This window comes from Hippocampus comes, unplaced genomic scaffold (assembly GCF_001891065.2).
Source record: "Hippocampus comes isolate QL1 unplaced genomic scaffold, H_comes_QL1_v1.1 scaffold17, whole genome shotgun sequence".
Taxonomy (NCBI): domain Eukaryota; kingdom Metazoa; phylum Chordata; class Actinopteri; order Syngnathiformes; family Syngnathidae; genus Hippocampus; species Hippocampus comes.
This window is the reverse complement of record NW_017805002.1, coordinates 2,028,726-2,053,356: the sequence shown is the minus strand read 5'-3', so window position 1 is coordinate 2,053,356 and position 24,631 is coordinate 2,028,726. Positions and strand designations below refer to the sequence as shown.

The 24,631-nt window shown below is 41.2% G+C and overlaps 1 protein-coding gene across 9 annotated transcripts in view; it reads left to right on the top strand.

Moving 5' to 3' along the window:
- rap1gapb (RAP1 GTPase activating protein b) overlaps positions 1 to 24,631 on the top strand; it is a 98,524-nt gene that overhangs the window by 55,979 nt on the left and 17,914 nt on the right. For 3 of the 9 annotated variants that reach the window (XM_019857542.1, XM_019857527.1, XM_019857472.1), the window contains exons 1-10: positions 11,412 to 11,665; positions 14,768 to 14,803; positions 16,853 to 16,900; positions 19,228 to 19,266; positions 19,959 to 20,144; positions 20,297 to 20,400; positions 23,116 to 23,194; positions 23,273 to 23,326; positions 23,407 to 23,490; positions 23,576 to 23,676. In XM_019857542.1, coding sequence (XP_019713101.1) covers positions 11,414 to 11,665; positions 14,768 to 14,803; positions 16,853 to 16,900; positions 19,228 to 19,266; positions 19,959 to 20,144; positions 20,297 to 20,400; positions 23,116 to 23,194; positions 23,273 to 23,326; positions 23,407 to 23,490; positions 23,576 to 23,676 — 983 coding nt within the window. In that variant the 5' untranslated portion in view covers positions 11,412 to 11,413. Of the gene's footprint in view, positions 1 to 230; positions 325 to 11,408; positions 11,666 to 14,767; positions 14,804 to 16,852; positions 16,901 to 19,227; positions 19,267 to 19,958; positions 20,145 to 20,296; positions 20,401 to 23,115; positions 23,195 to 23,272; positions 23,327 to 23,406; positions 23,491 to 23,575; positions 23,677 to 24,631 lie in introns of those variants that run through there. The other 6 variants (XM_019857516.1, XM_019857491.1, XM_019857481.1 and 3 more) reach the window with 5 other exon arrangements.

Below are 24,631 nucleotides of genomic sequence, written 5' to 3'. Positions count from 1 at the left end.
GTCTATACCGCTTATCTGGGCTACCCCAGCGGTCAAGTGGAACAGCCTACTATGTGCATGACCAACGGCTTGGGGAGAAAGAATTTATTCCCCTGACATCCAGACTCACGGGACAACATCCATGGGCCATTTCCCAGGAAATTGCAGTTTGTAGAATCATTAGTACAATCTATGAACACTCGGATAGTCCTAATCTCTATCTCCCCGCCTCCCCCCACTTGTGCTCACAGGAAGCGCGATGGAAGGATCCCCCGCATCCCTGATGAAGTAGAGCGCTCACTCCAATATTCCGGTCCACTGCTGCCTTTTCTCGCTATCTCACAGGTAAGAGCCGAGGAGGACGTCCTAGGATTTCATCAATCACAACCAGGAAATGGAGCTTGTCATAAATACCAGCGAGAATTATTTTTTCTCTCTGCTCCATGTTGCCAAGTAAATGTCATGTATCCAGCCATATGTTAAAAAAAAGGGCCATGAGAGAACAAGTTTCATGTGCCCCAGGAATTCTGCCTAGCAACAGGTGACAGCTAGGACCTTTCCGACTGTTTGCTTGATACAGCACCACTGGACAGCAAATACTTAACTTTAAAATTTAAAATCCCATTTCTACGTTAAATTTCAATTTTTGGCATTTTCAATTTAGAAACAAGAGGTAGTTCAATGGTTCATTTAATGCGTATCCATCTTATTCCTTGGCCCCGTGAGACTGTGTGAATTAGGGCACGATTACAGCATGAAGTGGAACCTGCGTTTTGTTTATATGATAACTGGAATCCACTTTCTATGACAATTACAGACTTATGGGAACACCAGGTGTCACATCTGAAAAGAGAAAACATTTCAATTCCGCTAGCTACTACTGTAGCACGGTAGTACAGTAGGGTGACATCAACAATTTAAAAACTGTGGCTAGCGACAATGTACAGTCGCATGTTTAGCTACTTTCTGAACTCTGTCGCCTCCAACAGTCAGGTAATGAGCAATCTCAAAAGCTATGAGGCATATCACATCCTACACGGCAATAACGTTGGATGAGTTTTCTTCACAGGGGTTGGATACAATCTTATTTACCTTAAAGCAGACGTAGGACCCAGCCAAATCCTTTCATATAAAAACTGCACTACTGACCTGCATGGTAACAACATCTGCTCCAAAAAAAAAAAAAAAAGGAAAACCTGGTGCATAAGATATCCTTTATTTGTCCCACACTGGGGAAATTTACAATACTGATGATGATATGACATGATATGACATGACATGAGCATGATAACACCAACATAATATGAAGATTAAAATACAAACCTTTGAACAATTTCTTAACTTCTGTGCTAAATAATTGCATTTTTGGACACACACACATTTGAACTATTCAGAATGTTTTAAAATTCCATGTTATGGCCTGACTAATACTAAAGTATTGTGTCTCCCATGCACTTGAAAATCATACCTGTTGTTCTTGTGACACTGCTCTCAGTCTTCTAGTGACACTTGGCATATCTTCTCCGGTCGTCGTTGTAACACAGAGTTCAATATATTTGTTGCTCTGTGGGCTTTTAGTCCACAAAATGAGAGGAATACACTTCCACAGTTTAGGTGATCTCTCCAAAAAAGATTTTCAGCGCAATCCTTTTGTGTTCCCATCCCCTGAAAACTACCGATTCTCACACCAACATTCTCCCTTTGTAGAGGTTTCATGTTCACAACATTGCTCTCTGTCGCCTCAGTTTCAAGGTTTTCTGGTTGTTAGTCCACAACTGTCAGTAAATATCCATTTTCAAACGCTCCAGAGACTTATGATGGCTGAGAAAAGGACACAAAAAAATGTTCAAAATAAGGCACGCCAGGAGACGAAAGCCATTGTAATGAATGGCTTGCTTGCGGTGTCTTACACAAAGCCGCCCATCATTGTTTCTACGTCAGAGCTGTCAGGAATAAGGTGGATAGTTAAGTGCTGTATTTGTTATCGCGGCTTTTAATGAGTAGTAGTTTCCTCATCTGGCATGATTGACTGTTCCTGCCAGCTCTCTCTGTCATTGTTCTGCTGTTTGTAGTAGCAGGACCCAAAATGCTCACGAAATGTCATGCAATGTTCCCTCTAATAAAACACCAATGGATGACAAAAAATTATTCCAAACAAAAAAAAACTAAAGTGGATCAATACACATAAGTAGGCTAACCTCGCCATTAAGCCCCCCCCCCCTACCTCCATTTTGTTCTTGATATACTGTAAAACAGTGAGTCTGTACTTCATTCATTGTGTTTCTGCCATCTGTCTTTCATGGACTGTTTATGCCGGTTCTCACTCCTTTTTTTTCTTCTGTTTTTTGGAGTAAGGCCCTCAGCCGCAAGTTGCCATTAAAACATAATGCACATGAACGAAAAAATAAGGGTGGTTATCACAAATGGGTGTGTCCAAGGAAATCTGCCAATCGCAACAGGTGACAAATGTGTTCTGAACAGGTGAAATAATCCCTACTAGCGTGCTTCTCATTTTTATTATTCATAATGCTAACTATTTGTTTGTATTACTGCATTGCCACCAGATGACAAATACTTAACATAAAATAAAGAAAAGTGTCTCCATGCACCAATCCTGAAACAAAACAAAGACCATTTTGTTTGATAATTCAGATGGATGAAGCCAGATGGTTTCAATAAAGCACTTTTTACAACAGGGACATGATGAATAAATATGAATATAAAACTAAAAGGATGCACCTGTCAGTTGTTGGTACACGTGTTGCTCTTTTGAGAATATGGACCCTTAAAAACTTTTTTAATGCAAACATAATGATAAATGTATGCAGTATTAACAAGACATGAATCCACTTGGTAGCATTGGGCTAATTTGAGGTGGATTTGGGAGCATGTTGCTGCAGCCAATATCTTTACAAAATAGGAGTACACATGAATAATCAGGGCTACTTTAAAGCATAACCTCACTACTTCTAATGAAACTCAAGGTAGGCCGGATTATCTGACTGTCTCAAAATGATTATCCTGTGCGATTATCCTGTGATGTGCCAAGTGTTAAGTGTAAATTTTCCTTCCCGAACTGCTCGTAAAATGGTAAATGTTAAATATGTTTAATATTTTAATTGCAAATTGCTTTTGTCGATGGGCAGCGTAGACGTCAGACCAACCACAGATTCTCCAATGATCGCGTTGCATCGATCGATAATAAACGACAAAATAGTTGTGTTGAGTGTTTTAGTCATTTGCCCAATAAAAATGAAGACTTCAAGTTTACAACCAGAATCTAGTTACCAAGGTTATAATCAGGGTATGTGTGCATGTTTTGTATAACTGTGTGTGTGTGTGTGTGTGTGTGTGTGTGTGTGTGTGTGTGTGTGTTTGTGGCATGCATGTGGGATATATATTTTCTGTATGTTGGGCACAGGGAGGTCCTCTTTTTATGGTGTAATTTTGAAGTTTTAATTGCACAGCACTTTATGTATGAAAAGTGCTACATAAATACAGTTTGATTGATTGATTGACTTGATATGCTTACAGTTAACCTAGCTTCTTTTATCTCTTCTTGTTCCACTACAATTACTACACCTACAACTTCTTTTTCTACAAATTTTTAACAGTATCCTAAAAGGCTCAGTCTTGACAAAGAGTTATGCAAGTTGCCTCAAAAAAACAACAGCCACGCATCCCCATAAGTGTCTGTGGTAGATGTTCGCAGTGTCTGATAGGGTCTGCACACTTGTGAGATAAATATAGATGTTAAGCTCTCCAAATCAAAGGATAGGATGTGTATTTTTTCCATCTCACCCCATTAGAAATGCATTTAAGAAATAAAATTAATTCTACAGACTGTTCAGAAAGTCACTGTTCACTTTTATTTTTATTGACAGACTTGCTTCAATCCACGAGCCTACAATATACATACAATATAGAACTACTAGCAAGATGTGAATACTGTATAGCCTCACTTCACTACTCCGCCCGTAGCCCCAAGAGTCTCTGGCTAAAGCCACGCCCCATACTAACGAACATGAGCATGGTTCTCAAACATGGCCATTTATGATGTGATGAAAGTGTGTAGTTCTCCTAAACAGTCACAGAATGGCTTAAATAAAACAGCAGTGCTGGCAATATTAAATGAATATTATATGGTGTAAACAAGCCGACAGTAGCCAAAGCTGCTACAGTGCTAGCATGACTTGTTTCTCCGTATAACACTTTGGGCACACACAGCGCTGTGTAACTATGTGCATGGGTGGAATTTTCTTTCTTTTGTTTTTTCCTCGGCTTTGTGCAGCTAGAACTTGTGCGCCATTGCGAGATAGAATGTAGCCTACTCCGAACCAATAGTAGCGGCATCCCTCATTTGCATTAAAATCAAGGTGGTTGAAGGGCATGCCATGCTTGACATTGTGGAAACAGAAATACACTTGCTGGGGTCTATGTATGACATTGGTGTGCGAAAAAATGTGTTTCTATACGTGAACTGCAAGATCTCCCCTTGTGGATGATGCAACTGGCCGCGCATGTGACGTGGGCAAGTGGATACTGCCTTGCACCCTCGATCGTGCGTGTGTGAATCCCCCACCCCAACAGTTTTTGCGGTACTATGACAATATTTTTGAGATGATCATGATTATATTTTGTTCAATGAAAAAAAGGTGATGAACTTACCTGTTTGGCAGAAATGTCACTAGTTCTGCATTGTTTTTCAATGCTCTCATCTTGAGGACTCTTCACTCTGCTTCTCTTTGCTAGTTTTTCTCAGACGCAATGAGAGGCACGAGATAGAGCCAGAGGAGGCAGACATTTTTTTTTACAGACATTTTACTCTTATACTATCCCGGCTGGACTACTGTAATGCAGTCAGCCAATCCTCCATTAAGCGTCTCCAGTTGGTCCAGAATGCTGCTGCTCGCCTCTTGAATGGTACTCATAAGAGGGAGCACATAACTCCTACTCTGTCATCCCTGGCCTTATACATTTTAGAGTTCTTTTTAATATCCTATTATTTGTTTCCAAATCTTTAAATGGCCTCGCTCCACCTGACCTCTCTGAGCTCTTCCGCCCCTACACACCTGCCTGGTGCTTCAGGTGTGTGGACCAGATACTATTAGATACTATACTATTAATTCATCTTCAAAACTCATTTGTATTCTTTGGCTTTTGACTCAGCATGACTCGGACTTGATCTTAGTTTTACTGTTTTTGTGCTTTCTACTGTCTTCGTTCTTAATTTATTGTTTTATTGTTGTATATATAATATTTGCTCCATGTACAGCACTTTGTATACAGCGGTGGTTGTTTTAAAGTGCTCTATAAGTACAGTTGAATTGAGTTGAGAGGTCACCCTGACAGTTTTATCAAACAGACAATAGGGGGGGAAATTGCAATCTCCCTCTTTAAACAGCATACAGTAGCCATATTTCTAACATTTTTGTTTGTGTTTGGTTGTGGTTGGGAGTCACCGGCATCCATGATTTGCAAAGCAAATAGTTGGCTGTCTCTACATGGATATTTGCATGCTGTGTGATCGCCGCTCACCAATCAAGTTTGTCTTTTCAGTTCTCAAAAGCACTTTATTACAGCTGCAGCTGTTGTGAAAGCGCCATATAAATAAAGACGTATTGTCTTGTACAAAAAGTTTCACCTTGTAAACAGATGAAAGACCTTTCTGCTGCTCGCTTTTGAATAAAACGCTTTTGATGCACCAATCGAGAGAGATTGTTTCTCGAAAGAAAGGCAAACACTTAAAAGCAACAAGGAAAGCGATTGAAACTTAAATTTGCCACCATGTTGGTAATTTATTTAATTTACTCCAGGATTAAGAAACATATTTCTGATGGCAGAAAATAGTTGAGAAAGTACATTGGTGCAAAATAAAACGTATTTTCTTTTTATTTCTACAAACTCATGTTTATATAATGAGGTGCCTCTTCCCCCTTCAATTTCCTCACCATCTTGTTTTTCTATTTCTATTTCCAACAAACCACTCCACTGGAGCATGGTTCCAAGCAATGAAATCAAAAAAAGGAAATTATATTGCAACAACTGATACCAAAAATGGATATGCAGTTGCAAAACATAATAGAATGGTCACGGTGTATTGAAGTACTGGCAATCGCTGGCACTAACTTTCCTAGCCTAAGGAAACCACATTCCGTGGATTTTACCACCATTTACGTTGGTGGTAGAACATAAAATATTTCCAGTGAACTTCGTCAACTGTGTCTCTAAATGTCACTTCAAATGTCACTCTCTTCCTGTTTATCTTCTGGTTCAATTTCTATCGCAGCCCATTGAAGCAGAACATGTTGACAAGGCTTGCTTCAAATTTTCCTTGCCTGGGAGCTTCATCCCATTCATTTCCATCTACTACGATCATTATCAACTTCTTCATTTTAAGCGTGTCTGCAAACAAAACTCCCTTCCTTTTTTACTTTCTGTTTCAATTCCTACTGCAGCCTGTTCAAGTAGAACATGTCTTCGTGCTAACTATGCAAGCGTCCATTCATTTTCCATCTTTTATGTTGGTAGGATATGAGATCTTACACTATTTGCAATTAACTTCTTCAGTTTAAGTTTGTCTCTGGACATAGTTCTTTTCCTGTTTACCAAATGGTTCTATTTCAACTGCAGCCCTACTGTGGTACAACCTGTCGACAAACCTAGCGCTAACTTGGCCTACCTGTTCAACTTCACGCTCTGAATTTTTAAGTTTTGTTTGCCCAATATTCTTTGTTGTGGAATTCCTAAAATGATCATTGCTATTTTCGTTTTGAAATGTATTGTTTCTGATTGCAGCCCGTTTAGGCAGCAAGATAGTTCATGATGCCCACTCCCAAGCACTGATATCCCCTCAAAGTCAGTCAGCAGCATGCGTATATGTTCCATTTCAAGTCGAGCATATGGAGGTGGCCCGTGCAGGCTCACATATTGACCATGCTAAGGCTTATCTCGAGTCAATTTACTCGGCAGAGAGAGCCTTGTGGAGCTATTCAGACCTTTTCAGCCATTGATTGACTCTCTTTGAAGTCTGGTTTCCATTCGAAGATGAGAATAAACCTGACAGCATCAATGAGGTACCGGGGGAGAAGATTCTTTGGAGGCAAATCATTTGCATGTTTGCCGTAGGAAATGAAAGAAAAAAAGGGCACTCTGATGTACGGACTTAATGAACTCGTGAAGCTGTGCAGCCGTGGTTCATGGATATTTATGCCCTCCTTTTTTACGTGTCTGCATGCTGTTTTTTTTTTTGGGCAAAGTCGAGCGGCGGCACCATTAATGAGGCAAGCCACTGGTGCGCCACGACAACACTGAGTTGAAGAAATCTCTTCCTGCCATGCTTTTTGAACAGCAGCAGCACTTGCACCCCTGGGAGGCCTCCACATTGTCTTCGTAGTGACACTGTTACGCAGCCATCTAGTGTTAGGTGCTTTACAGAAATGGCTCTCAGTCCCAGTTTGTGATTAAAAAAAAAAAAAAAAACGCGGTCCAAGCAATAATCAAGGTACCTGTCAAACATGTAGGTTCTAAAACACTATTTACAGTGTATTAAACAAAAAAGACCCAAAAAAATGGGTCAAAAAACAAACGGCAGCAAGAGCTGGCAAGCAAACAAAGATTCTACCATAAAACTAACTAATACAAGAACAAACTAATCACTAACTAAGCAGCACGAAGCGCAAATTCTTGAAAACGCCTTTTGGAGGCTGAGAGCAAGTGAGCTACTGTCACTCCACAGAGAATCTTTATATCTGGTGCCTTTAGTTGTTGGCCAATCAGGAAGGGCCGCTCTTTAGTCTCCGCAGAGATCCTATTTAAGACAGCAGCACTCACTTTCACATCCAACACAATAGACAGCAGCCTCACAGCACATACACACACACACACACACACACACACACACACACACACACACACACACACACACACACACACACACACACACCACACTATGGTGGCATTTCAAACCTTTTTTAAGTTTAATTTTCATTTCCAAGAAAGAGGAGAAATGCTGGAGCCAAATTTACGGCATCAAAAAGTACTCAAGGCTATTGTTGCAATTACAAATTTTATTGTTGATTTTTAGAACATGTTTTTACCTCATTTATTGCATACATGTTCAATTGTTTTGTTCGACAGGCCATTTCACCTGTGGGGCTGTCACATACAGTGCAGTAACAGGAACTCATCATTTCTTTTGGTGACTGACACTTGAAGTCAATACCTACCACCCAGAGGATCAAGACAACATTGTATTTGGCCAAGGTACATGCTGATAAATCAGCACTCTACCAGACAGGTTTTCAATCTCAAACCTTCAGGGGTTTTTCTTTCTTTTTATTTGTAGAAGCACCCTAGTGCTTTTAATAGCAGATTTTTTTGGGCCAGTGGTCAAACCTCTGTGTTTTTATCCCCAGTTCACTGAAAGCAATTTACAGACTATTCATTTTGCTGGTGCTGACAGGGCACTTGTTGTGTAAATTGTCACAAAAAAAAAACCAAACAAAATACAGTAGACAGTAGTAGCAGGGATTCAGTATACCTTATTTGCGGGGGATAGAGACTGAGCCCCTCTGCAAAGAGCAACTACACGTAAATATTTCATGCTCCCCTCTAAGTGATTATAGTTGCCAAAATTAATAGTTTAAACCATTAACATACCACAACCAATGATCCTAAAACACTGCAGTGGCATTTTAAATGCTGACAATCAATTCCAACTTTGCTGTACTTAAATTCAGTCCATTAATCAGCTTAAAGCTAAGCATGCAGACAAATAGGCCCAAGTTGTGTAAAATTGCTAGCACATTGGTGTTGACTGACCCAAAACTGGTGATGTACGCAGTGACCAACTGGCACTCATAGAAGGGTTTTGCGATGTTCTGAGTTGCTATTACAGATTCCACTGGCTTTGATGCTGTGTTGAGTTTGGCAAAACACAACAAACATTGGCAGTGCCATTTCTATCCTCTCTGGCTGACTGCCATTCACCAATTTTAGAAGCCTGTTGTTAAATTTGTGATTAAATGAAGAGATGAATGACCATCTTCTGCAATGGAAGTTTGGTTGAGTGCAGGTTTGCTTGAATGCACACCTAGTTTGATGGGGATTTTTTTTTTTTTATTGTGTGTGTGTGTGTGGTTACAGCCGAGGATAACTGTTCTATCAATTGAAGAGACGCTGTAATACAAATCTAGGTTTGTGATTTCGGAGCTAAGAGTGGAGTGAGTGAGCGAGCGTGTGCAAAAGAAATGAGAATAAGAAGAATAAGAAAACCTTTATTCGTATCACAATGGAGAAATTCCCAATTTTCAGCAGCAAAGTTATGAAAGGAAGAAAGTAGAAGAACAAAAAGTGTAGGAACTGCTGTAAAGGCAGCCACTCTCGCAGCACCATCTTGAAGTCATAATAACATAATAACATACCAGTAATAACATAGTTATATAAACTTCCACTTTCTGTCGCAGGAGTTTGGTCGAGCATGTAGCTATTGTCATTTGATATTTTTTTGAATGTTTATGGCTAACAGTAACTGTTATGATAATATTCATTCTGTCTATCCATTTGAGAATTGTTAAACAGAAGCTTCATTACAGTAAGTATAGATACTCTTATCAGGGGTCACCAACTCTGGTGCTCGAGGACCCCAATCCTTGAGGACCCAAAAAACAAAACAAAAAAAAAAACTCGACTTTTTTGCCACTTAACAGAAATCATAGATTGTTTTGTTTGTTTTGTTTTTTTGGTGGGAGGGTGTGGGGGGGGGGGTGTTTATTTATTTTTTTTACACCACGAATAATGCAGAATAGGTTGCCGAAAAATTCTGAAAATGTCTTTTTGAAAGAACGAGCCCGTGTTTATGTATATTTCTGGTTATCATTTGTAGTGATGGGCAACCAACTATCTTGACAGGAGTAAAACAGTATATTCTTCAAGTGTACCTAATAAAGTGACCAGCGAGGCTGTTATTCCAGCCGTTCGAACTGCATGCATGGTGTCGCGCGGAGCAGTGCACACTGGGTAATGATGTATTATAGTCAAAGGACTTTGAGTTTCACAAAGTGCAAGAGAGAAATAGAACCAGAAAAAGTACTGTGGGCTCATGTGAAGTCCCAGAATGCTCGAGGCTGAAAATGACAAGTGCAGCTAATCTGTACTGGTGCGTACCGTCACTGAATGAAACTGATGGCAGCTCAGTCTGGGATCATTTCACATCTTGAGACAGAGATGGCTGAGCATGTCCGGACCCAGTGGCCAAGTAAAACAGCAGCACCAAAGCACATCTATCGCCAGATTTACAGCATGTTAATACCCTTACGCTAACCTTATCAACCCTTTGTTGTGCAACATATCAGTTGGGGAAATGATTATTTGTACCCGTGCTCAAAATGCGCATGTTTAGGCCCGCCTTAAATTTGCAGGTGAACATCACATGAACATTTGTGACTCAAACAAAGCTTGGGAGAAAGTGCTGTGGTCATATGAAATGAAAGTGAAACTATTAATCACCACCTAGGTGGTGCATGAACGGCATGCGCATATTAATCACCACCTAGGTGGTGCATGAACGGCATGCCTTTCCTTTAAAAAATTCTTTTTCCCCTGTACAACATCAGAAGCTAATGCAATTCTTTGCTCTCAACAAAACTCAGTTGCAGCTCTGCATATTGTACCTTTTTTTGTCTTTGTCACGATAGTGGTGCTACACACCAATGGGGGGATGTGTTTTGTTTTTGTTTTTTCCTGCATGACAGCCTGCCTCATAGCGTTTCAGTCAGTTTAGTCAACTGGCCAGACTGCAGACCACACTTGAAATTGATTCTGGACCCTCACTTAGCCTTGCTGATCATGCCGTGAGAACAAAGTTATGATGTAATGCTGATGAGGAACAGCGTGCTCACAGACATTTTCATCAGGAGGAAGTTGATTGGTGGTGGTGGACAGGCACTCCAGAGACTCAACTATTTTATGGAAGGACTTAAAAAGTACATTTTACATAACATTGCCCCTTTCTTCATAGAATGGCATCCTCATTACCTTTTATTGGAATAAAATATCTCATTGAAAAGAAAAAAATATCTAAAAGGGCTTAGACTGAATGAAGGTCAGCACCAGAACTGTTTCTAACTGGAGTGCGATGTGTTTAAAAAATTCTTTTTCCCCTGTACAAACCATCTTTTATATGAAATCAGCATGCAAGCACTGCAACGTAAGGTTGAATGAAACTTGATGTTGTGGTAATTAAGTTTGAGAGACGACTTTCATTTTAAGAGGCTCCCTTTGTGCGGGCTGCAGAGAGGAAGAAGAATGTTCCCGTATTGTGATTCAAGAAAAAATGAGAAGCGTGCAGAATCGTGTGTCTGTGTGTGTGATTGTGCGTGTAAAGCATCTGAGCCATTTTGTTCCTCCCTTCCTTCAACTTCCTGCAGTGCAAATGCGCGTGCTGCAAAAAGAGGAAGGAAGTGGAATCCCATCCTCACATTTCAACGCCAACGTCTTGCTCCTCACCCGCCAACGCACTTCTCCGACTCAACTTTCCTGCTACTTTTTTTTTCTTTTTTTTTTTGATCGACAGACTTTTCGCGCTTGCCGTCGTTGCGCGACCATGATGGCGAACAACTTCTCGTATGCGCTGCTCCACAGCGCCCCCCGCAGACCTCTGCTCAACAGGAGATGCCTGAGCGATGTGAGTATGACTTTTTGGCGCTTGCCCCCTCAAAGGTTCTCAGGCATTGCTGATTCCAGATGAGACGTTTTGGCTTTTGTTATGTCTGAACTCCTCCATGGAGAGAGAGCATGTGCTTGTGGGTCAGTCATCAGTGAAGCGTGAGAGATGGGGCCCCGGGGAAGGTGGGGGGGGGGGGTTGGTGTTCGGAGGACAGGGATGGTGAGGTCAACTCGGTCACCAAATTTGAGGAGCGGGGGGCACAAAATGTGAAAGTCTTCAGAAGAAGATACAGGAAGAACTGTTTTCTCAAATCCAGATCCATCAAATCCAAAGTTTTTCAACCATTATTGAGCCATAGCAAAACCTCATGGCATACCACCAAACGAAAATATTACAAGACGTTTGACTCAATTTGTGCTGGGCCTGTTGAGTGGAACTCAGAGCTATGATTCTGTTGTACAAATGGCACCAGCAAGATGTTGTTAACCAGACCTTGTGCCATCTAAGGGAAGAGCATTTCATTGTTCTGCCTGTCACTACCTTCACTGGCATGGATAGATGAACAAAGATAATTATTTATAGTAGATGAAAAATAATTTTGACACCAATTAGGTTGTGTTACTTTGGTGCTGTATTGAGTGATTTTTCCAAAGTTGAAAGCGGTGAGCAACAAACGTAGCAAGTTTTTTTATCATTATTTAAGACTTCTGGAGACCTCTCCCAACCTACCTCGCCCAGACTGCAACTGAAAATTCTTGCATGAAGCTTCCACTTCTTACTTTAACCAAATTGTGTAGTCTGTATAGTAGGAAATTTATGTGTACGTTATGTGGCAACAACTACTTCTACTTCCATTAGCATTCCAGCTATTTGATTGTTTAGGTGTCTACCTGTGAAAAAACACTAGCGGTATGCACATATGTATTTGACACGTGTGTGTGTGTGTGTGTGTGTGTGTGTGTGTGTGTGTGTGAGCATGCATGCGTGTGCGCGCGCATGTGTTTGGCAAGCCACTGAGATGGCCCTTTGTAAATTTCAGATGTCATGTGGAAACATCAGCTTGGCATTTCAGTCCACTGCTGTTACATGGTGAACAAATAGGCCTGAGTCCATAACAAGCAATGGGCCAGATATGCCCGTCTCCTCACATTGGAACGTCTTTAACACGTGTCCACCACACATGAGCGCTCTTATTTATAAAACTGAAGTGTGTGACTATGTTTTGGCAAATGAACGCGTTGATGAAGAAAGGTTACATTGAGCGAAAAAGGTGGAGAGTCTCATTTGTGGCTGTGTGATAGCGGGCTCCTTCCTGGTTCAAGGAGGACGATGTGAGGTTATGGGATTGGACGACTTTAGATGATTGGGTGAACAATTCCCAGCAAAATCAAGATGGAATGGTTTCACTGTCAGTTTGTCTGTGTCGTGCAACAATGTCTTGGTTCGTGGAGAATGATTTAAGACGGATTTGACCCACAGAAAGTCACTTCTCAATCTAAGTGGGGAAAAAAAAAATGCTGCATCGCCATATTTTGTGTTGGTTTTGTCCATGTGCTTGTTAGCAAGCAGTTTACGTCCTGGCTGATGGGTAACGACATTCTGTTCTGTACCATGTATTCTAGTTAGAGCTGAAGGATTATGGAAAATAATGGAATTGAATCTTTTTTTTTTCGTAAAAATGGCGATTGCAATAAAATGCACATTTTTTTCAAGGTTTTTTGGTTTTATAACAAGCAAGCAATTCATTCACCTTTATTACAATGAACAATTTCGGAGTTGTTATAGATTTTGGGACAAAGTAGAGGCAAATCAAGCATTGATTAACATGAAAGACAGTTTTTTCTTTGTGCACATAATAAAAATTAATGCAAACAAATCTGTGGCTTTACCACTTGAATGTATCCAACTTTTCATGTTGCCTGAAACATGAAAAGTCTTGAACACTGAACTTGAGAAGCAAACACAATATACAGTAGATCGCCTGATTAAAAAGTCAGTCGCACCACACATGCTAAAGTGTAGGGAAAGTAAGACTATACCTGCTTATATGACGTAACATTTTCCAATTTCAAAAACCACGCCCAAAAACCACATCGATTAAATGCTGAGCAATGACAACCAGTGATCATTTCGCCTGTCTTCATTTTCATTCATGAAATCGGACGGTGCGAAACACCTATGTGCGTATTCTCAACAAATCTGACAACTTAGCAGCGTGCTTCGATTTTCAAATCAATCCAAGTCAACACTTGTATCATATTTTCCACGTGTGGCACACATCAGACTGCTGAAGTGTCTCACCCATGACAGGTCATCCATTAGCAAAGACGCTCATATTTATCAGCCACACAATCGCACACCCAGACAGTTCCCCCGCTCCATTTTTTTTTTCATTTGTCTGTCGTAGTTAGTTGGCAGGCTACTTCCTAGGGATGGGGACTTTTGGATGGGGTGAATGATTACATCATGACACATCCCGCCACTTGATTTCGTTTTTATGTAACCTTGACAAACAACCTAACCAAATAACAGACTCAAGCAACAAATATCGTGCACCTTTTTTGCTTCACTGTAATAATCACCCAGGGCGCTCGGCATAAAAATGGTGTCACTTCATTTTCGTGTCAGCCCAAAGCTAGTCTAGACTCGAGATCACTTGTTGACAGTTTCTGAGAGCCTTGTCTAAAGGAATACCCTCGAGTGTTGGGCCATGAGCTACTTCAACAAATTTGAAGACAAAGAAATTATCTGATCACATGCATCCATCTGCCCTGGTGACTTTCTGTAAGAAACTATAATTCCTCACCGGGGAGGTTAAACAAACACATTTTGGTAACTTCAACCTCCAAAGTATTGTGTGCCTAATCGGGTTGGTGTCAGAGGATTTCCTTGCAGCTTTTGAGGATAGTTTTATTCCTGGAAGAGCTCCCCTGTTTACAATGTTTGGAGGGACAATCCTGATTTAGGCTTGCAAAATAGGAATCACTAGAGGGTGGGAGGGATTTTCAAAGAAAGAATTCGTAGCCTTGAGACTGCGATAAGCGTTGAATGAAGACCAGTGGGAAATGATATCAAAACAAGTCTAAAACCAACCAACTCTCTTCCTCCTTCCCACTTCAGACCTCGGACCTGTTTGCCATGATCGAGAGGATGCAGGTACTGTAAGTGGCTTTTTGCCAGCTGAACCACGACACGTTCTCAAGCTATAATCAAACGCCTTTCTCTGAATTTCACGCCCAAAATGCAATTTATTTCTCCCTTGATGCATCAGCCTTCCTTTCCTGCGCTTTTGGTATTCCGGACAACCTGCAGCTGCATCGTTTACGCATCAGTGTAACTCTCAATTTGCCTTTCATGTGTCTTTTATATTTGCTGGCTCCAGCCTTTTTTGCTTCCTGACTTTTTTTCTAATTGCAATCACTCGTATGGACTGCAGTTATTCATGAAACCTTGAGCTTTATTTTGGCATTGGGTTCACATTTGAGAAAGTGTGTTGTTGATAAAAAACTGTTCAAATATGTTAAAAAGTGATTGGGCGGTGTGTGCGTGCTCCATTTTTTGAGGGTCAATAACCTCAACAGAGTAGAGAGCAAATAGTGACCGACATCATCTTGGTGAGAAGTTGTGAGTTGCATACAGCAGTTCCGTATTTTTTATTTTTTTTCACTCAGCAAAGTGAAGAAGAAAGAGACATCTCCTGGAGCATCCCCCGATTCCATTTTTCATCCTTCCCCACTGAGTGTGATCTATAGACAATTGCGTGAGTGCGGATGAGAAACCTCTCCGGGTTCAATGACACGTAAATCCTGAAATGAGTGGAGCGGATGAATGGCATGCAAACATTAGTCAATAACCAGTATGTATTACAATATGCATCCTGTCTATCCATTTGAGAATTGTGAGTGCTCTGACGGTAAATAGAAACCTCTATGGAAGAACCCGTGACTTGTATACTGCAGTTTCATGTTTGGTTTTGTTTTTCTTTTTTTTTTGTTCACGATGCAAAGTGAAAGCAAAAGAGAGGGACAGCTCTTGAAAACATCCGCAGTTCCATTTTTTATTTATCTGCTCCCATTGAAGGGGACAAATTAAGAATTGTGACTGCTTGAGAGCTGACAAGAAACCTCCGTGGGCTAAGTGACATATCCTGGAATGAATAGAAGGCACGGATCCCGCACAAATGTTAGTCATTAACCAGCATGTATTACAACACATCGATCGCGTCTACCTCTAAGTTTGAAAGTGATTGATTGAGAATTATGAGTGCTGGAGCGCCAAATAGAATCCTCTGTGGCACATATAGTCAGTTGCATAACGCAGTTTTATTGTTCACTGTGCACAGTGAAGAGAAACAAATGGGGAAGTACGATCTCCCCTCATTGAAGGTGATCCATTCAGGATTGCGACTGCAAGAGTGCTGACAAGAAACCTCCACGGGCTCAATGACACGTAAATCCTGAATTGTGTACACCATATAAATGCCACCCCAACATCAGTCATCCAATATGTCTTTCATTACATTTTCTTGAGCTACCTCCCAAGTTTGACGGTGATTGATTGAGAACTGCTAGAGCACTGAAAAGAAAGGCCTATGGAAGAAAAGTTACGTGTTTTCTTATATTGCAAAGAGAAAGGAAAAAGGATATTGCTTCAAAGCATCCCTCGTTCCCTTTTTCTTCATCTTCTCCCTGGTCCAAAAAGATCAGCATCAAAATATGATGCTTACCAAGTCTCGCTTTGGGGTTTTCCACACAAACAGCTTACTGATCAGCAGTGGGGGTTTTTTGGGCGGGCGGGGGGGTTCTCTCTCCCACTTGCTCACTAACACATTGGGCTTTGGAAAGTGTCAGCAGAATAAGAATAGATACAATAGGGAGAAATCCCTTACTGGCACTCTTCAGTCCACACTGGCATTTCTGCTTAATGACTTCTGGCGTTTGGCATTTTTCCCATGTTTATCTTTTTTTTAGAGCACACTTTTACCTCCTCCCCCGCCATCAGATTGACTTTATGTAATGTGATTGTGAGTCACAGGCAACAAAGAATAATCCAACACCTCCGTGCTGCGCGAGGAATGACTTTGACGCTTCAAAAAAAAAAAAAAAAAGCGCTTCTGTTGAGCTTGTGCCTCTGAAAAGCTGCTGTGGCGCTCTCTTTTTCACCTGTTCTGTTCACGTCCTTTGATGTGCTTCTTCCTGTCTACAGGGTTGCAGAATGGATGAGCAGAGATGCCCGCTCCCTCCACCCCTCAAAGTGAGTCACAAATCCTCGCATCACCTCACCGAGCACATCGCGGAAACATCCATGATGGATGATATGCGAACCTCCTTCCCTATCAGCTGTCAGACAGGCTTTTTAAGCATGCTCACTGACTGCGACCATGCCAAAGCCCCATGTTACCTCGACAGGGCTTACGAATTTGAAATTCAACACTGGTACAGTGTTGATAATGCACAGAAGTTTTGGTTTCAGAAGGCTGAACAATAGGTGGTAACTATGACAAACCTTAACGGGGAACAAACAAAACGGGACAAGTGGGATGTCTTACTATATATTTTTGTTATGGGGGGCTCAGGTGCACATAGTTGTGATTTTTCAGGGGATCAGGTGCACTTTGTGAGGGAACTCCGTTTGTTTGGCCTCTATACTCACCTCAGTTTTATTTATGGAGCATTTCAAAAATGCAGTAACTGCTAAAACGAATCGCTGCACATATAAACGCAATCGGTCATAAAACACAGGAAAAGTGAATATAACATAATTTATCAACAATAAAACCGCAACAAAGGTAAAAACAATAAAAAACCAAGGATGAAAGCCAAGGAAGGAATGTTTGTTTTAAGGAGGGTTTTGAATATGGAGCAGTTGGTGAGCTGACCAGAGGCACTGGGTAGGAGCAGCTCAGAAAGGTAAGGTGGAGAGACCATTTAAAGATTTGAAAACAAATAGCAGGGTCCTACAATAAACTCTTTAATGCACTGGCAGCCATTAGACTCAAGCCATAATAGGTGTGATAAAGCTCCCTCTTACGTGTTCAAGTTAAGTGGTAGCATTATTCACCTTTCACAGCGACCCGAGAAGAAAAAAAATGATGGACTTCTGTCACATTTTGCGAGGTGGTAGTTGGAGGACCCCAAAAAGCAGGGAGGCAGGGAGGAGCAGGGTGGCTGACCAAAATGTATTTAACAAAAATGCAAACAGGAATACACTGGAGAAACTAACTCAAAAACTCACTCAAATAAATTCCAGCAAAATCACAAGAAATCAAAGTAGCAAAAACCTAAGACAGAAAACAAAACATGACACGTGCACACAGCAACAATGACCCGACACTGAGTGGTCGTGCCGGGAATCCTTTTAAACAAACAAACTAATGACACAATGACCAACAGGTGTGCGGCTGCAGGCGGAGCCCTACAGTGCCACCTGTTGGTCACAAACAGAACCATGACAACTTCACTCTTTCCTCAATTTGCCAATGCAATTTAAAATCATTCTCCAATTTAAAATCCAAGTTTGAGACTTCGGGCTTCACACAGTGTGCCGAGATGGAACCCAGGGTCAGCAAATAGATAGAGAGCAGCAGTGGCCCTAAAACTGAACCCTGTGGAATTTTACAAGGCAGGGAGAAGAGTAGGACTCAGGACTCCCAAGATATACGCACATAGTTCTGTCCGATGAATTGGAGAGAAAGAAATGGACTTGTGAGGGTTTATTTTTTTAAAGTGTTTCCTCTAAAATGGTATTCATCATCACACCTCAAGATATTTTTGTAGGAATTTTAATATCATGCTAATCACGTTATCAGACAGGCTTTTTAAGCATGCTCACTAACTGTGACCATGCCTGTCAATGTTGACTTCTCGTGCGTGATTTCTTAACAGGGAGAGTGGCGTTTTTCCCCTGATCTTCCTATCTATCATAAGAAGTTTCTGTGGAGTTATCACAATTTTATCACAATGTTTTTCTTACTAGTCGGGTTTAGATTTGGGGCTGGTAGAGCGGTTATGAGAAAACTCGAAAACTGCCTATCACAAGTTCGTGAAAATGGGTGATCCTCGCAACTTTGTGGAGAGCTGGAAAACGGTTCACAGAAAAATCCAATGCATTATGTGGATGCCTAATTTTATTTAATTTTTTTCGATTGGGCAACATTTTCCTCAATCGCTCTGTGCAAATCACAAAACTGAGGCACAAGCAGGAGATATGAGCGGCACAAGAATCAAGAGGGTGAAATTGGAGATAAAACTTCTCAAGTGGTGAAATGAATGTTCACTCGTGTGTGTTTGAATAAGGAATGCACAATCGCAAGTAGCTCACCAATCAAACCCATTTGCCCAATAACACCATTTGATTCAAACGAGAGACTGCATGCTGACAAAGGGTGCGTATGCACTTGAAAAGAAAATCTTGCTGGAAATGATCTCCGTCCGCATGTTTGCAGAGCGGGACAAGTGACCCTGAAAAACGTCGAGCCGCATGACTGTCTACTGCGTATCGCGGCGATGGCACGCTGTCCAAGTTCTGACCGGAAGCATGTTTTTGTTAGCTTGACTCATGTTTGTTTTCCATTCCTACAGACAGAAGAGGACTACATCCCATATCCTAGTGTTCATGAGGTACAAACCATGTACACAAAACTTTTGTGTATTTTCTTATTAATTCTTCAACAAATTCGCGCCAAATTTTGGCAAATCATTCAAAATCTGGATTATTTCTTTGATACTGACAACCACTTAAGAAAGTGGTACCTTCAAGTTTGAAGGTGTTTGATTGAGAACGGTGACTGCTCGTGCAAGCACCGCATGCTGAGTAGGCCAAAAGTCCTGAAGCAAAAAGTCTAATTGAAAGCAACACAAATATAAAAAAATGTTCATATAGGTTCTTGGAATTGGGTTCTCGCTTTCGAGAATATCTGAGTTTGAAGATGATCATGATTGCTGGAGCAGTGACGGTCGAATTCCTGCAACAAGGAATGTAACACATAGAATTTCATAATCTTGATATTTTTCTACATTACATACTGTCTGTCACTGTCTTTATGGAATTGGCATTTTGCTCAAATATTGAGAGAATATTACCACCAACTTGAGTCTGACTGATAATTGTGACTGTTTAAGCACTGATCAGACGAGTCCATAAGATCAGTGACTCAAAAAAATAACCTGAACAAAGGATCACTGAAATGCAGCCTCAATAACATTAAATACTATTACAGTTTTTAAAAAAAATTAAAATCTGTGCACTGATAAGAAAACTCCACGTTAGTCAACCAATCTTTTCTTTGCTGACACCTTCATGTCTATCACAGGTTCTTGGTCGCAGTAGCCCGTTCCCGCTCATTTTGCTCCCCCAGTTTGGGGGCTACTGGATCGAGGGGACGAATCATGAGCCTCGAGGGACACCGGAGTCGATGCAACCTCCATGCCCCGCGTCCTACGTTAAGCTCGAGACCAACAGCACCGCCAAGATCTACAGAAAACAATTCATGGGCAAAGTGAGCCAAGTTTATTTACGATACAATATCCATCTTGATGATAATAACACTGCTAAAAAGATGATTTGTGATCATAGCTTTTCTTCATTTTGTTATCCTTTGTCAGATCATTCATTCATGCATGAAATCTTCTTCTGCCTATCTTCTCCCAGGAGCACTTTAATTACTACACAATGGATGCCGCCCTGGGCCACTTGGTCTTCTCATTAAAGTACGATGTCATCGGGGATCAGGAGCATCTGCGCTTGATGCTCCGGTGTGTTGACTTGTTAAGGGTATTTTTAATAGCTACTACAGTATTCTGGTCCGGTGGTCAGTGTATCATTGCCTTTGACGCCACATTTTTACGTCTTTAATGCACCAGTATTGACAAAGTAATATTCTCCCCCCCCCCAAAAAAAAAAAAAAGAATGCACAGATGACTCAGTTTGGATTTCATCCCCCCTGTGAGCAACTTTGGATCAAGGGATGCTAATAACGATGCTGAGCAGCGGTCTGTGTGTCCGTCAGGCAATTCATTAAAAAAAAAAAAAAAAAAAGTGTTCCCCAGCTACAATTGCTCATAAAGTGCATTGCTGCGGGGAGAATGGCCTCGGCTTGGTTTGACCAACCACAAGCTGTTAGCTGACTGTCCACATTAATTTGTCCTTCAATGAGATGTGATTTCCGGCAGCTATTGTTGCGGGGGCCTTCAACTTTTTATGAACCCCTTAATGGACTTTTAATAGTGTGAGGGACACTTCTGAGAAATCATTAGGAACAGAAATGTTTCCTTATGTCAGTCTATTTAGGGCTACAGTTAAATTAATGTTAGTTCGGTAGTTAGCTAGTTCGGGCTAGAAGTGGGGATTGGAGTTGCGATCAGTTTAGAGTTTAGATCAGGGGTTGGCTGTGTTATTAAAGTCATATAAACGGGTTTGGGTAAAGGTTAATCTATCCGTTCAGTTTCTATACCGTTTATTCTCACCGTGAGCATAAGATTAGGGTTTTGAGTTGTTTTTACAACTCCGCATGAAGACTTCATCATGTGCATCGTGGCATTCATATGCAAAATTTTTCCAAATTGTAAAGAAACAAAAACTTTGTGTGATCTCAATTTTTGTCTAATTATCCGGATCACAAATTGGGATGCAAAGCCACGCAAGAGCTCAATAGAGATAAACAGATATGGTTTTGGGAGACATGGAAACGAAGCAGCGCAAAGATAAATCCTCCTTTATGGAAAGCACTTAGAGAGCTGTTGATTTATTGGTGTGATGCTTTGGGAGCCTGTAATTTGCATGACTGTTGTTGCCAGTGCAAATGGGTCACATTCAGCCGTGTTCCCCAAATGACAGCCTTGGTCGGACAAACGCGCAACATAATGCAGGTAAATGGGAAAGCCAACGGCTTTAAATGTTTGTGAAACACCAAACATGAGGCACTCGGTGCGAATTGTTGACTTTAAATCCTATTCTCAACTGGCACATTGTGCGAGAATAATGAACGTCCATTGCCAAGCCGGCGCCCCCGCGACTCACTTAACAGATGAATTCACTTGAGTTTCCACTTCACATTCAAAAAGCCACATTACGTTTCTTTTAATGGGGCTGTAGAGTGGATGGTGCAAGTTTACAGTCACCCAGCCTACATCATTGGTGTACTATTCTCTCTTTTACACTGGGGGAGTAGAGAGATGAATAGTCACGGTTTGAAATCCCACTGCATGTTCTGTAGATTTTTTTTTTTTTGCTCAAGAGGAGAACGTATTGTGCCTTGTCGGAATCAGAATCAGATTTATTTGCTAAGAATGTAAAACACACAAGGAATTTACTTTCCCAGTCACAACTGCATCCAGAGGAACATAAACAAAACAATGACCAACATTGCGAGATAGAACGGGAAGCATCGCAGCTCGCTGTTTATGACCATGTCAACAGGTCATAAATATTTCAAAATGGTCATAATACTTGCTTCTGAAACAAATTTACCAGTCACACATCATAAATATTTTAAAATGTTTATAATACGTGCTTCCGAAACAAATTGACCAATCACAGAATTGTAACTGCGCAAGAAAACTCCAAAGGCTCACTTGCTTCAATGTCCAGAATCAAGGACTGCACGACAGCACAACTTTGAATATCGATGACACCACATACTGTCTACTCCTGTTATTAGGAACTACGTTCTTGCTCAAATATTGAGAAAACAATATGTCCAAGTTTGAATGTGTTTGTTGTCAAGAAAATTCCATAGGCTTAGTTACTTAAAATATTCTCAGGGTATACCCCAGCTCTTGCCCAAAGACAGCTGGGATAAGCTCAGTTACACTGACGACCGTTGTGGGGATAAAGCTGTTCAGAAAATGGATGGCTGGAACTTTCAAGGTTATGGCTTGACAATTCTGACTGTTCGAGCACTGATGAAAAAACGAATTGGCTTAAACATCTTGAAACAAGGAAAGCTCTTGATTTCAACACAAATCCAGTCATGTGACTTTCTATGTCTTATTGTAACCAGTCATACAGACTCTCTTCATCATTTTGGCATTTGCCAATGTCACTCTTGTTTTTGGCAATTTAACCAGAACGACGATGATCCATCCATCTATTTTCCGATCCGCTTAATCCTCACAAGGGTAGCGGGGGGTGCTGGAGCCTATCCCAGCTGTCTTCGGGCAGTAGGCAGGGGACACCCTGAACCGGTTGCCAGCCAATCGCAGGGCACACAGAGACGAACAACCATCCGTGCCCACACTCACACCTAGGGACAATTTAGAGTGTTCAATCAGCCTGCCATGCATGTTTTTGGAATGTGGGAGGAAACCGGAGTACCCGGAGAAAACCCACGGAGGACCGGGGAAAACATGCAAACTCCATACAGGGAGGCCAGGGCTGGAATTGAACCAACTCGCTAACCACTGGACCACCAGGCCGCCCAGAAAGACGATTATTTCTCTCTTAATACATTTTATAACTCTGACTTTCAGCTCCAGACTAAGAACCTACCACGATGTCATCCCTATTTCCTGCCTCACAGAGTTCCCCAACGTGGTCCAGATGGCAAAGGTGAGAAGTATGCCATTTGAAAAGACAGAACAAATTAGTCCCATTGCCTAATCTTCATCTTTTTTTCCGGGTGTGTAGCTTGTTTGTGAAGAAGTCAACGTTGATCGGTTTTATCCTGTTCTCTACCCAAAGGCAAGTCCTTTTAATTTGATTGCTTTTCAATGTCTTTTTTTTTTCTTTTTTTTTCACTGTCTCTATCATGTGGTCCACAGGCATCACGCCTCATTGTCACCTTTGATGAGCATGTGATTAACAACAATTTCAAGTTCGGAGTCATTTATCAAAAGTTTGGTCAGGCAAGTGCTACTCCTGAAAATGTTTATTCTTGAAGAAACGTCGCTGCTTTTTACAGACGTTTTCATCTTGTGTTTATTCTTGCAGACTACAGAAGAGGAAGTCTTTGGTAACATGGAAGAAAGTCCGGCTTTCGTCGAGTTCTTGGACTTCCTGGGCCAGAATATTGAGCTGCATGACTTCAAAGGGTGAGCTTGTTCTTTCTGTAAATTCGGTTTTGGTCCACCTTAGAGTCGCATGGTTTTCCAATACGCACTTTTCATTGACGGTGGTTATGCTTGACCCTCGAACTCGAAAGGGTCATTTCCCTTACATTCGTGCAACAACCTGATTGGTTTTAATGCGACACCTCAGACAAGATGGTGGAAATGGGCAGTGTCAGAGGTAAAAACCAGAACTCATTCTTGGTCAGCAAGCAGCAAATTACAATTCTCAACTGATCTCCCGCAATCTTAAAACAATTATTTCTCTGTCAGAGCCCTACTGGTTTTTAATGGTCTTTTGTTAAGTCACCTGTTGGTGTAAGAAGCTGATGTATTATGCATGACATTCACAAGCCCCGTGGTCAGGAATCAATGATGATGATTCACGCTTACAACGTTTAAATAGTGTGTCCTCCCCCGCTAATCAGTGATGGCTTTGCTTTGCCTGCTAATATTTACGAGCCCGTTATCTAAATGTTAAGCTACGTGCCCGAATGCTGCTTTCAAGACTGCTGGACAGCAAGAAATAACACATTTGGAGCTTCTTGTCATGCTGTTTCTGTACGTTTTCTTCAAATGTGGTGATAATCACGCACCCGCTGTTTCTTGATATGACCATATAACCTGCAAAATATGGGAATCAACGCCACACACACACACACACACACACACACACACACACACACACACACACACACACACACACACACACACACACACACATTGGGCATTTACTACATTGACAAAGGGGCACGCGCTTCTTGTTGCTCTGTATAAAGCACACTACCCAGTGGCGGACCCTGAGGGCCAGCAAGGCCTTCTCTGCTGGCCTAAACATTCTCAGAAAAGTAAATTTACTTTTATGTATTTTATGTTATTTTATAATTTGTTATTTTATTTTCATAAATATGTTAACAAAATTATTCTCTGTATTCTTTAC